Below are 13,027 nucleotides of genomic sequence, written 5' to 3'. Positions count from 1 at the left end.
GAAATGTAGCCAAATATGGTATCATAAAAATTTTTCCCTATGTTTTCTTCTAAATGTTTTATAGTTTTTAGCTCCCTGTACTTTTATAAAATTCTCTCCACAGATTTTAGGGTCCTGACTTGAACTTTGAGATCTGATCTCTCTAGAGATGAAGTTAACAGTAAATATTATTGTGAGGACATGGTAGGGAATACTAGTTTTATTCTGTAAGTTGAAGTGTGTATAGCCTCTTATTGAAAGAAATTGTAAGTTGGATGGCATCACAAAAATCAATATCTTCATTAAAAGTTAATGAAGACTGAGACCCATATTTTAAAGGAACTTAAATTTTGTAATTAGTTTCCTAAACTTTTGAAATCTTCAGTAAAAATTCTCTCCATTTTTCTCACGTAATAAAAAAGTATAATCCACTGTTTCGTTTCTTTAATGATACCCTATTATCTGTTTTGTAGCTGATAATGTAGCACAGAATGCAAAGAGCTCTGGACTAGGAATTAGAGACCTGGATTTTAATTCTGTTTCGGCCATGATTTATGTATTGTTTGAACGTAGGAATGGGAAATGGTAAGGGGTGGATATTTAGATAATATCTAATCTCTAAGTGAGAAAGTTGATTGTAAGATTTAATGATTCATTTTCTATCAGAGTTACTGAGTTTAATTTAATTAGTGGTGGGGGTTGTTGGTGGGGAAAATGTTATCTTTGAGTGGGAAGATACCACGACTTTCAATTTAGTTTTAATATAATCAGTTTTTACATTGTATGTATCTGGGACATCATATGTTTCATGAAGTTTTGCATTTAATTACCATTTTATTTTCATGCAGATTTGCAGATGATTATAAAGTTGCTATTCAACAGACTTATTCTTGGATAAATCAGACTGATTCTTCAGATAAAAATGAATTCTTTGCTCAAGCAAAAAGTAGGAAACGTGTAAGACAGAAAACTGCAGTTCGTGTGCTAAATTTTTGGTGCTTAAATCCAGCTGTGGTAAGCCTATCATGTTGTAAATGAAAATTTTGTCATCTTGCTCGGTACCAACAATTAAATAAATATGTTTGACTGTTTTAAAGACGATCTTATGTATCTAATAATGTTTCCTTTTAGGCCTTTTCAGATATTAATGGCAAAGTTTGGACCATTGTTTTGACATCTGGGACATTATCACCAATGAAATCCTTTTCATCAGAACTTGGTGTTACTTTTAGTATCCAACTGGAGGCTAATCATGTCATTAATAACTCACAGGTTAGTTTTCTGAAGGCTCTCAATCTTTTTACATCAATATAATTTTATATAAAAAAAATTAGAAGATACCTGAAATACTAGCAAACAGATCCTGTAGGAAATCCAACATCTTAGCTTTAGAATAAAAGAAAATCTGTCAGCTACTCGGTAGTGTCAACCAAGGGAAATACTGATAAATAGCATTCCTTGAGTTTAGTGAGTAAAAATACACACTTTAGATGCAAAGACTATATTGCAATTTCCTCATTTAAATATTTTTTACGTTTTTTTTTTTTTAAATGAGAATTAAAAACAAAACAAGGAGCTCCTGGGTGGCTCAGTCAGTTGAGCATCCAACTCTGTTTTGGCTCAGGTCATGATCTCACAGTTAGTGGGTTGGAACCCTTCATTGGGCTCTGTGCTGGCAGTGCAGAGGCTCTCCCTCTTTCTACCCCTCCCCCACGCACGCTGTCTCTCTCTCTCTCTCTCTCTCTCTCTCTCTCAAAATAAACTTAAAAAATTTAACATCTTTACCATAGTTCCTATGCATAATTCTTTGCTCATGTGTTTCTTTTTTCCATTAGACAGTGGTATTATTTTATTCCTTCCATGTTCCCATTCTTCCACTGCACCTAGATTAATACCTGGCATTAGTTACCAGATATTCAGCATATGTTTGAATATCTGAAATGAATTGAAAACTCTCATGAGTCATATAACTTAAAATTTTAATGTTTTAGAACAATAAATGTTATTTAATTCCCTAGGAACATTTGAGCTGTCATTTGTCAATCTACCCTCTTTCTTTTTATGAAGTCATTTAAAGCAGTTAGCTACATATTGAGCATCATTTGTGTGCCTAACACAATTCTAGTTCTTTATAAAGCTGTTGTTTTTAACCAACAAGGTGTATTTGTGAGGACATTTTGGTTTTCACAATTACTTGGCAGGAACTATTGATATTTAGTAGGTGGGGGCCTGGAATGCTAAGCTATTATATAACTAAGAGTTGTGCTTTCTATAATGGCAGAGTACTCCTCTTTGGAAACATTGCTGTAAACAATAGTGAAGGAAAAATATATGTTCCACTTTTTTTTAAACTTTCTTTTTAAATTCCAGTTAGTTAACGTACAGTGTAATATTAGTTTCAGTGGTAGAATTTTGTGATTTAACACTTACATACAACACCCAGTGCTCATCACAAGCACTTTATGCTCCACAGTTTTAAGTACCTTCCTTCAGAGTTCAAATAAACATGGGAAGCTATTAATAAATTTAGTATATTTTCTCATAAGAATGGTATTATAGGCTCTAAGTTCTCAAACTAGTACACAAAAGCCTATTTAACCTATAATGTCAATGGATTATAATAGTAAAAATGATAATTGTTCAGTTGAATTCTATTGTAACATTTACCCCTAATGTTTTTTTCTTTTTTTGTAGTTTCTTTATATATTTTTGAGAGTGACCGTGTATGCATGAGTTGGGGAAGGGCAGAGAGAGAGAGAGAGAAAGAGAGAGAGAGAGAGAGAGAGAGAGAGAGAGAGAGAGAAAGAGAGAGAGAGAGAGAGAAAGAGAAAGAGAAAGAGAAAGAGAAAGAGAAAGAGAAAGAGAAAGAGAAAGAAAGAGAAAGAGAAAGAGAAAGAAGCAGGCTCCACACTGTCAGCACAGAGCCCAGTGCAGGGCTTGAACTCACAAAGTGAGATCATGACCTGAGCTGAAATCATGAGTCAGGTGCTTAGCTGAGTGAGTCATCCAGGTGTCCCCCACCCAACTTTTTAAAACTTATTTTTTATTATAAAATGTCTTATTATCTTTTTAATATCTATGAACTCTGTAGCCATGTTCTCCTTATCCCTACCTGATATTATCAATTTGTATTCTCTGGTTTTATGTTTTTTCTTTATCAGTGTTGGTACAGTTTATCCTTTTTATTAATCTTTTTAAAGAGTAAACTCTTGGCTTTTTTTGAGTTTTTGATTATAAAACATGATTTTTATTTTAATTGTAATAAAATATATATAACATAAAATTTACCATCTTAACCATTTTTAAGGGTACAGTTCAATCTTGTTAAGTATATTTACATTGTTGTGTACCCAATCTCTAGAACTTTTTCATCTTGCAAAACTAGAATTCTTTTCCCATTAAACAACAATTCTCCATTTCCCCCTCCTCTTAGCCCTTGGTAACCACCCTTCTACTTTCTATTTTTATGAATTTGATACTCTAATATAAGTGAAATCATAGATATTTTTTGTGATTAGCTTATTTCACTTAGCATGATGTCATCCATGTTGTAACCTGAGTCAGAATTTCCTACCTTCTTAAGGCTGAATGATATTCCATTGTATGTATGTAATACCACATTTTGGTTGTCCATTCATTTATTGATGCCCTCAACTTCTAAACAATTATAAACTTCAGAAAGGTATAAAAAATAGTATTAATATGGTGAACATCTTTATACCCTTCACATAGGTTCATCAATTGTTAACATTTTTCATGTGTATATATGAAAGAGAGAAGAGGAAAACTGCAAAATGTTAACAATCACATTATATATGTGTATGTGTATAATGTACATTTTTGAATAAACTATTAGAAAGTAATTTGTAGACATCATGACATTTGCCCTTAATTAGTTGAGACTGTCTCTTAAGAACAGTTACATAATCTGCAGCACCTGGGTGGCTCAGTTGGTTAAGCATCCTACTCTTGATTTCTGCTCAGGTCTTGATTTCATAGTTCGTGGGTTCAAGCCCCGCATCAGGCTCCATGGTGACAATGGAGAGCCTGCTTGGGATTCTCTCCCTCTCTCTGCCCCTCCCCTGCTTGCTCTCTCTCTCTCTCTCAAATAAACTTTAAAAAAAGAACAATTTCATAATCCTGTATAACCACAATACCATGATCATACTAAGGAAATTTAAAATTGGTACAATAGTGTCAATATTTATATTTATCTATTTATTTCCAAAATGTCTTTATATCTTTTTATTTTGTTTGGTTTTTTTTTTTGGTATGCTTCATGAATTGAAAATTATTTTTATTTTTAATTTTTTTTAAACATAATACTTTATTTTTTTTAATTTACATCCAAATTAGCATATAGTGCAATAATGATTTCAGGAGTAGATTCATTAATGCCCCCTTACCCATTTAGCCCATCCCCCCTCCCACACCCCATCCAGTAACCCTCTATTCTCCATATTTATGAGTCTCTTATGCTTTGTTCCCCTCCCTGTTTTTTTATATTTTTGTTTCCCTTCCCTTATGTGCATCTATTTTGTCTCTTAAAGTCCTCATATGAGTGAAGTCATATGATATTTGTCTTTCTCTGACTAATTTCACTTAGTATAATACCTTCCAGTTCCATCCACATAGCTTAAATGGCAAGATTTCATTCTTTTTGATTGCCGAGTAATACTCCATTGTATATATATACCACATCTTCTTTATCCATTCATCCATCAATGGACTTTTGGGCTTTTTCCATACTTTGGCTATTGTTGATAGTGCTGCTGTAAACATGGGGGTGCATGTGTCCCTTCGAAATAGCACACCTGTATCCCTTGGATAAATACCTAGTAGTGCAGTTGCTGGGTCGTAGGGTAGTTCTATTTTTAATTTTTTGAGGAACCTCCATACTGTTTTCCAGAGTGACTACACCAGCTTGCATTCCCATTTTTTTTTAATGTTTATTTTTGAGAGAGAGAGACAGACAGACACACCGCAAGTGGGGAAGGGGCAGACAGAAGGGGTCAGGATCCAAACCAGGCTCTGCGCTGACAGCAGCAAGCCTGATGTGGGACTGGAACTCATGAACGTAGAGATCATGGCCTGACCTGAAGTCTGACCATCATCCAGGCGCCCCTATTTTGTTTATTCTTGACCCAGGATCCAATCAAGTATTATGTATTGCATTTGACTTTCATATCTCTTTAGTCTTTAAAACTGTTGTTTTGCCTTTTATTTTTTTTGTCTTTCATGACATTTTTATAGAATTCAAGTTAGCAGTTATCTTGAGGAATGTCTTATAATCTGGATTTTATCCGATTGTTTCCTGTTGATAAGATTCAGGTTAAACAGTTTGGTAACAATACTATATAGGTGATATGATATTGCTACTTCCCATTGCATCATGTCAGGAAACACTTAATATCAGTTTATCTTATTACTAGTTAATCATTTAGTTAAAAGTTGGTTAAACTGGTATCCATTAGACGTCATCTTGTAAAATGTACCTCAGTCTCATACATTATTTGAAAATATAGGGCTATTACAGTTTCAACAATCTGAAGTGTTTATATTGTCTGTAGATTACCAGTCAAGTTTTTAGTTTCTCTTAGTCAAATCACACTAATACTAGACCTGTATGAATATAAATGAATTGCAAATAACTAAAATTTGGTGGGTCTGATTTTTTTAAGACTATAGATCTTTGAGCATCAGTGAATTTGTAAATTTGTTGAGTATATTCATAACTCTTACCATAGTCAAGTCTTAAAGACTTACCTATAGCAGATCATACAAGCCTTCATCTAATAGTCTGGAATCATTTCTGATTTATTCATTTCATTTGTTTACATTATCCAACAAAATTTTGTTGCATGTTTAGTTTTACAAAGCTGTTTAGGAAATAGAAAAGTAATTTTTTCTTGTATCCTGAGTGGTCAGTGATGCGCTTAAAGTAAAACTTTTATAATTTAGATTTATATATAATTAATTAATGAAAATAGAGAAACACCAACAATTTAAAAATAAAGTTTCTCTAAACTTGTTTCTTGATCTTTTGACTACACGTAATATGCGTAATTAAGGCTCCCAACTAAATGCTAATTTGCCTGCCTGGTTCAGGCATGACTCTAATACATATTTATATTCTAGGTTTGGGTTGGCACCATTGGGTCAGGTCCCAAGGGTCGGAATCTCTGTGCTACCTTCCAGCACACAGAAACTTTCGAGTTTCAGGATGAAGTGGGCGCACTTGTGTTATCTGTGTGTCAGGCTGTGAGCCAAGGAATTTTGTGCTTCTTGCCATCTTACAAGGTAAGGGAATATTTATTGTTTCTCTTGCCTTTAAAAAATCACATGGGATTACCATGGTAAGTTTCCAGGAAGCAACAGGAATTATAATTTTCTAAGTATCATATATTTTACTTATTTATTGATTGAGATAGTCCATTCACTGTTTTACTTGAAACTCTAAAACACTAAAAGTCTTCAAGCAGTGTTTGTTATATGAGGACTGTTTATGATGTGTACATTATTTTTATTTTTAGGGGCAGCTTGATTTTTTTCATAGTAGACGGGAAAAAGTATATTCATTTTCACTTTCACAAATTATACTTTTGAATGTTTCATTAATCTGAATCTAAAATCAGACTTTCTTTGTTGCCCATCTTTTTACTTCATGTATTTGGCGAGGCTAGACATTTTTGTTTTTAAAGTCACTCTGGTTTTTAATAATACTGTGTAAAATTGAGTCACATAGTGTATTTTAGTCCTAATATTTAAAGCATTAAAACTACATATAATTTCTGAGAGTAAAATCATACTTTATCAAAATCCAAGCTAAATTCCAGTGTAGAAAAGTGGTATTTCCTTTTATTTTCTCATTGGAAGTTGTATACGTAAGGATAGTAGTATAAATAAATAATATATTTGAATGGCAATACTGAAATACTTTTGACTCTGCTACTGTTTTCCATTTATGTACATACTGCTTTACCTGAATGTGTCCTCCCAAAGTTTCATATGTTGAAATCCTAACCCCTAAAGATGGTGACATTATGAGTGGGGCCTTTGGGAGGTGCTTAAGTCCCGAGGTTAGAATTCTTACGAACAGGATTAGTGTCTAATAAAAGAGACACTGAGAGAAACCTTGCCCCTTCTACCATGTGAGGACATACAGAATAGATGCCAGCTATGAACCAGAAAGAGGGACCTCACCAAATGTGACCATGCTGGTGCCTTGATCTTGGACTTTCCAGCTTCCAGAAGTGTAAGTGATACATTTCTTATGTTTAAAAGCTATTGAGGTATTCTGTTATAGCAGCCCAAATGGGACCAAGGCGCATACTTTTTTAGCCCGATACAGTAAATTAGTCTTCCTGTAGATAAATTGAAAGAATTGCTTTCAGAAGAAATTTAATCAGATAGTTGGTTTTTTTTTTTTTTACAAGAATATCCAGAAAAAAAATGGACATAAACATTTAAAAAATTCTTAAAAGAAAGCAATATTTATCCCAAAGTGTGAACATTTACACCAAACAGCTATGTTAAAGAAAACTAATAATTAAGCTTGGAGCTAAAGAAAAGTAAAATCTCAGTACATTAATACATACCTTTTTATATTTCCCAATCATGATCACAAAAGTGAGCCATGAAATGCCCAGTTGAATAAATAATTTCATATTCTACTAGGCTTCAAAGACATGGTAAGAATGATTGTTTATATGCTAGTAAGCAGTTTGGTATGGTTTTTTGGGGTTTTGTTTTTTGTTTCTTGAGTTTTTTAGTGTATATATGGAGGAAAACCAAATCTAATATAAAGGTATTTAAATCGACAATAATACAATTGTCATTGGAAAAGTTACAGTGAGAAAGAAAACAGACTGTTGAACAGTACGCCATATCATATTGTAGCAGTGTTCTCAAATGATGTAGTTTTTGTTAGCTGAGTTCAGCAGTTTGAAAATACATCCTAATTATTAATATATTGAGGTGAAATACATTACTTGGTAGAAGAAAAGTAACTACTCTAAATATAAACGGAATATTACCTCCTAAATTTAATTTTTGGAATAGATATAGCACAGTATTAATTTTACAGTTACTGAAATTGATGATTGATTATTGGGTGACTATAGAGACTGTAACATTTAAATATACTTTTTTATCAGATTTATAAATTGGCATAATGAATGGATTATAAAATTTTCTGTTTCTACTTTTTCAACTAAAAAGAATGAGAAGATAATTAAATAAGCTTTCAAACATTTTATTTCTGTCTTAGTTAATTGTTTTTATTAATAGTAGATTGATAGTTCTGGGGGGTTTGCTTATTTATTTTAATTTATTGTCTGTTTATACTGTATCTTTTTTATTAATTTTTATGGACTTAATCACGTGGGTATTAATTCCCTATAGTACATATCAACATTTCCCCAGTTTTTCATTTGTTGAATTCATTATTATAATTTCTTTTTTTAAGCTTTAAAAAATAAATTTGCTATCAAATTAATTCTTATACACAAATAATATAAAATGATTATAATGAAAACCAATAGTCCTCTGGCTTCTCACTTTCCATTTCTATACCTCGAGACTTCTCAAATCTTTGATCTGTTCCTCTGATATTTATTGTTATTCCTTTTTTTTAAATTGTGAAATATGCATAACAAAATTTATCATTTTAACCGTTTTAGGTGTATGATTTACTGCCATTAAATATATTTGTAATTTATTCAGCCATAAACACTGTCTATTTCTACAACTTTTCCATCTTCCCAAACAGGAATTCTGTAGCTATGAAATAGTAGCTCTCCAGATCCTCTACCCACAGTCCCTCTATTCTTTCTGTTTGTAAGAATTTGTCTATTCTAGGCATAAATGGAATCATAAAATATTTGTCCTTTTGTATCTGGCCTATTTCTCTTAATATAATTTTTGTTTTCAAGGTTCATGCATGTTGTAGCATGTATTAAAATTTCACTTTTATGCCTGAATAATACTCCATTTTGTGTATGTACCACATTTTGTTTATCCATTCTGTGATCACTTGGGTTGGGTCTACCTTTTGAGTATTATGAATAATGCTGCTGTGAACATTGGTATACAGATACCTGTTTGAGCCCTTGCTTCCAGTTCTTTGGAATATATACCTAGAAATGGTATTGCTATATCATATGGTAAATCTGTATAACTTTTTGAGGAGCCATCATGCTGTTTACCACAGCAACTGTATAATTTTAGATTCAGAAAGCAGCATTTCATAAAGATTTCCATTTCTTCACATTCTTGCCAACATTTGTTATTTACTATTTTTTGGATAATAACCATCCTAATGGATATGAATGGATGGAAACCACAAGTGGCATCTCCTTGTGGTTTTGGTTTGTATCTCCCTAATGACTAGTGATGTTTTTTGTGCTTATTATCCATTTGTGTATCTTCTTTGGAGAAATGTTTAATTCAAGTCCTTTCCTCATGTTCGAATAAGGTTTTTGTTGTTATTGTTGAGCTGTAGTTCTTTTTATATTTTATATATTAATCCCTTACCAGATACATGCTTTATAAATATCATCTCCCATTTTAGGAGTTGTCTTTCACTCTGTTGATAGCATTCTTGGGTACACAAAAATTATAAATTGTGAAATTTTGATCGAGTTCAATTATCTATTGTTTTCTTTTGTTATATGTGTTTTGGTGTCATAACCAAGAAATTATTGCTAAATCCAGTGTCATGAAGATTTCCCCCTATGTTTTCTCTAAGGACTTAATAGTTTAGGTATTAAATTTAGGTATTTTAGCCATTTTGAGATAATTTTATGTATGGTGTAAAGTATGGGTCCATTTCATTTTTTTTGCATGTGGATACCCACTTTTCCTAGCATCATTTGTTGAAAAGTTTCCCGTTTCTCCATTGAACGGTCTTGGTACCCTTATTGAAAATCCATTGACCACATATGCAAGGACTTATGTGTAGACTTCCTATTCTCTGTCCTTGGTCTGTAAGTCTATCCTTATGCCATTAGTGTTTCAATTACTTTAACTTTAAAGTAAGTTTTAAAATCAGGAAATGTGGATCCTCTAATTTTGTTCTTTTTCAAGATTGTTTTGGTTATTTGCAGCTCCTCAGGATTCCTTATGCATTTTTTTAAGTTTATTTTTATTTATTTTGAGAGAGAGAAAGAGAGCATGAGCACACACGAGCAGGGGAAGGGCAGAGTGAGGAGAAAGAGAATCCAAAGCAGGCTCTGTGCTGTCAGTACAGCCCTGACACAGGGCTTGAACTCACAAACCATGAGATCATGACTTGAGCTGAAATCGAGAATCTGACGCTCAACCAACTAGCCACCTAGGCACCCCTCCTTATTCATTTTAGAATGGATTTTTTCTTTTTCTGCCAAAGAATGCTTTTGAGATTTTGATAGGGATTCCAAAGACTCTGTATCTGGCTTTGGTAGTATTATTAATAATGTTACTTTTTCCAATCCATAAACATGGGATGTCTTTCCTTTTATTTATGTCTTTTTTTAATTGTTCTCAGCAGTATTTAGTAGTTTTAGAGTACAACTCTTTAACCGTCTTGGTTAAATTTATTTCTGAGTATTTCTTATGCTGTAGTAAATGGGTTGTTGTCTTAACTTCCTTTTCCAGTTGTTCATTGCTGTTGTATGGAAAGGGAACTGATTTTTGTGTCTTGATTTTGTATCCTGCAACTTTACTAAATTTATTGGCTTTATATTTGGGGAGGGATCTTTAGTTTTCTAATTATAAGATCATATCATTGGCAAACAGAGATCATTTTACTTTTTCCTTTCCAATTTGGATGTCTTTTTCTTGCCTGATTTTTCTGGCTAGAACTTAAACTACTATATTGAATAGAAATGGTGCAGACTGGCATTGTGGGTTGTTTCATTGAGTGTGATGTTAGCCTGTGGGTTTTTCATATATTGCTTTATAATGTTGAGGAAGTTTCCTTCTATTCCTAGTTTATTGACTTTTTTTTTTTTTGTCATTGATGCTTTTTCTGTATCAATTGAGAATAATCATGTGGCTTTTTTTGGGGGGGGTTCTTCATTCTATTAATTCTATATGTTACATTAACTGATTTTCATATGTTGAACTACTCTTTAATTTTGGGAATAAATCCCATTTGGTCTTGGTTATAATCCTTTTAGTATGTTGCTAAATTTGGTTGCTGAATTTGTTGAGGATTCTCGCATCAGTATTCATAAGAGATATTTGTCTATAGTTTCTTTTGCTTTTTGAGAGAGAGAGAGAGTGAGAGAGAGAGAGAGAGAGAGGAAAGAGAGAAATCTCAAGTGGGAGAGGGGCAGAGAGCACAAGTGAGGGAAGGAGAGAAAGAGAGGGAGATACAGGATCCAAAGCGGGCTCTGCGCTGACAACAGAGTGCCTGATATGGGGCTTGAACTCATGAACCATGAGATCATGACCTGAGCCAAAATCAGATGCTGAACTGACTGAGCCACACGGGCGCCCCAGTTTCTTTTGCTTCTAATATCTTTGTCTGCCTTTGCTCTTAGGGCAGTATTAGCCTCATAGAATAAGTTAGTAAATATTCTCTACTCCTCAGTTTTTTGGTAGAGTTTGAGTAGGATTGGTGTTAATTCTTTAAAGGATTTGTAAAATTCACCAATGAATCCACTGGGTTCAGGGATTTTCTTTGTTGGAAGATTTTTGATTGCTGTTTCAATCTCTCTACTAGTTATAAGTCTGTTCAGATTTTCTATTTATTCATGATTCAGTTTTTGTAGATTGTGTATTTCTTCAAATTTGTCCATTTTATGTTGGCTATCCAAGTTGAGATACAATTATTTATGATGTTTTTTATAATCTTTATTTGTGTAAAATTGGTAGTGAGGTCGCTTCTTTCTTTTGCGGTTTTAGTAATTTGAGTCTTACTCTCCCCTCCCCCCCACAGTCATTCTAGCTAAAGGTTTGTCAGTTTTTTTTTTTTACCCTTTCAAAGAACCAACTTTTGGTTTTATTGATTTTCTCTGCTGTTTCCTGTTCTTTTTTTTTTTCCATTTATCTCTTCTGTGATCTTTATTATTTCCTTACTTCTGCTAGTTTTCGATTTAGCATGCTCTTCTTTTTCTACTTCCTGAATGCACAAAATTAGTTTATTAATTTGAGATCTTCCTTTTTAATTTTTATTTATTTACTTTTAAATGTTTATTTTTGAGAGAGAGAGCAGGGAAGGTGTAGTCAGAGGGGGGTGACAGGATCCAAGCAGGCTCCATGCTATCAGTGCAGAGCCCGATGTGGGGCTCGAACTCATGAACCATGAGATCATGACCTGAGCCCAAAGTCAGATGCTTAACTGACTGAACTACCCAGGCGCCCTGAGATCTTCCTTTTTTAAATTTATTTAAAAAAATTTTTTTTTAATGTTTATGTATTTGAGAGAGAAAGAGAGACAGACAGAGCATGAGTGGGGGAGGGACAGAGAGAGGGAGACACAGAATCCAAAGCAGGCTCCAGGTTCTGAGCTGTCAGCACAGAGCCTGACATGGGGCTTGAACTCACAAACCATGAGATCATGACCTGAGCCGAAGTTGGACGCTTAACTGACTGAGCCACCCAGGTGCCCCTTTCTTTTTTTTAAAGCATGTCATTATAGCTATAAATATCTCTCTTAGCACTGCTTTCTTTGCATCCTTTAAGTTTTGGTATATTGTGTTCTCATTTTCATATTTCTCAAGGTATTTTCTAATTTCTCTTGTAATTTCTTTTTCGACTTGTTGGTTGTTTAAAATATGTGTTGTTTAGGGGCACATGGGTAGCTCAGTCGATTAAGCATCCAACTCTTGGTTTCGGCTCAGGTCATGATCTCAAGTTTGTGAGTTTGAGCCCCGCATCAGGCTCTGTGCTGGCAATGCAGAGCCTGCTTGGGATTCTCTCCCTCTTTCTGCCCCTCTCCTGCTTGCTGTCTCTCAAAATGGAAAAATAAACTTAAAAAATTTTTTTAATATGTGTTATTTAATTTCCTTATATTTGTGAGTTTTCTAGTTTTCCTTCTTTTATTGATTTCTAGTTTTATTCT

General features: G+C 33.4%; 1 protein-coding gene across 1 annotated transcript in view; it reads left to right on the top strand.

Annotated features, from left to right (window-relative positions):
* Positions 1–13,027, top strand: part of BRIP1 (BRCA1 interacting helicase 1) — a 206,143-nt gene that overhangs the window by 82,124 nt on the left and 110,992 nt on the right. Inside the window, 3 exon segments of the mRNA XM_042966252.1 lie at positions 828–993; positions 1,111–1,251; positions 6,118–6,279. Of these exon segments, the coding sequence (XP_042822186.1) occupies positions 828–993; positions 1,111–1,251; positions 6,118–6,279 (469 nt within the window).

Source organism: Panthera tigris, chromosome E1, assembly GCF_018350195.1.
Source record: "Panthera tigris isolate Pti1 chromosome E1, P.tigris_Pti1_mat1.1, whole genome shotgun sequence".
NCBI classification, from domain to species: domain Eukaryota; kingdom Metazoa; phylum Chordata; class Mammalia; order Carnivora; family Felidae; genus Panthera; species Panthera tigris.
This window is presented reverse-complemented; position numbering and strand designations above follow the sequence as displayed.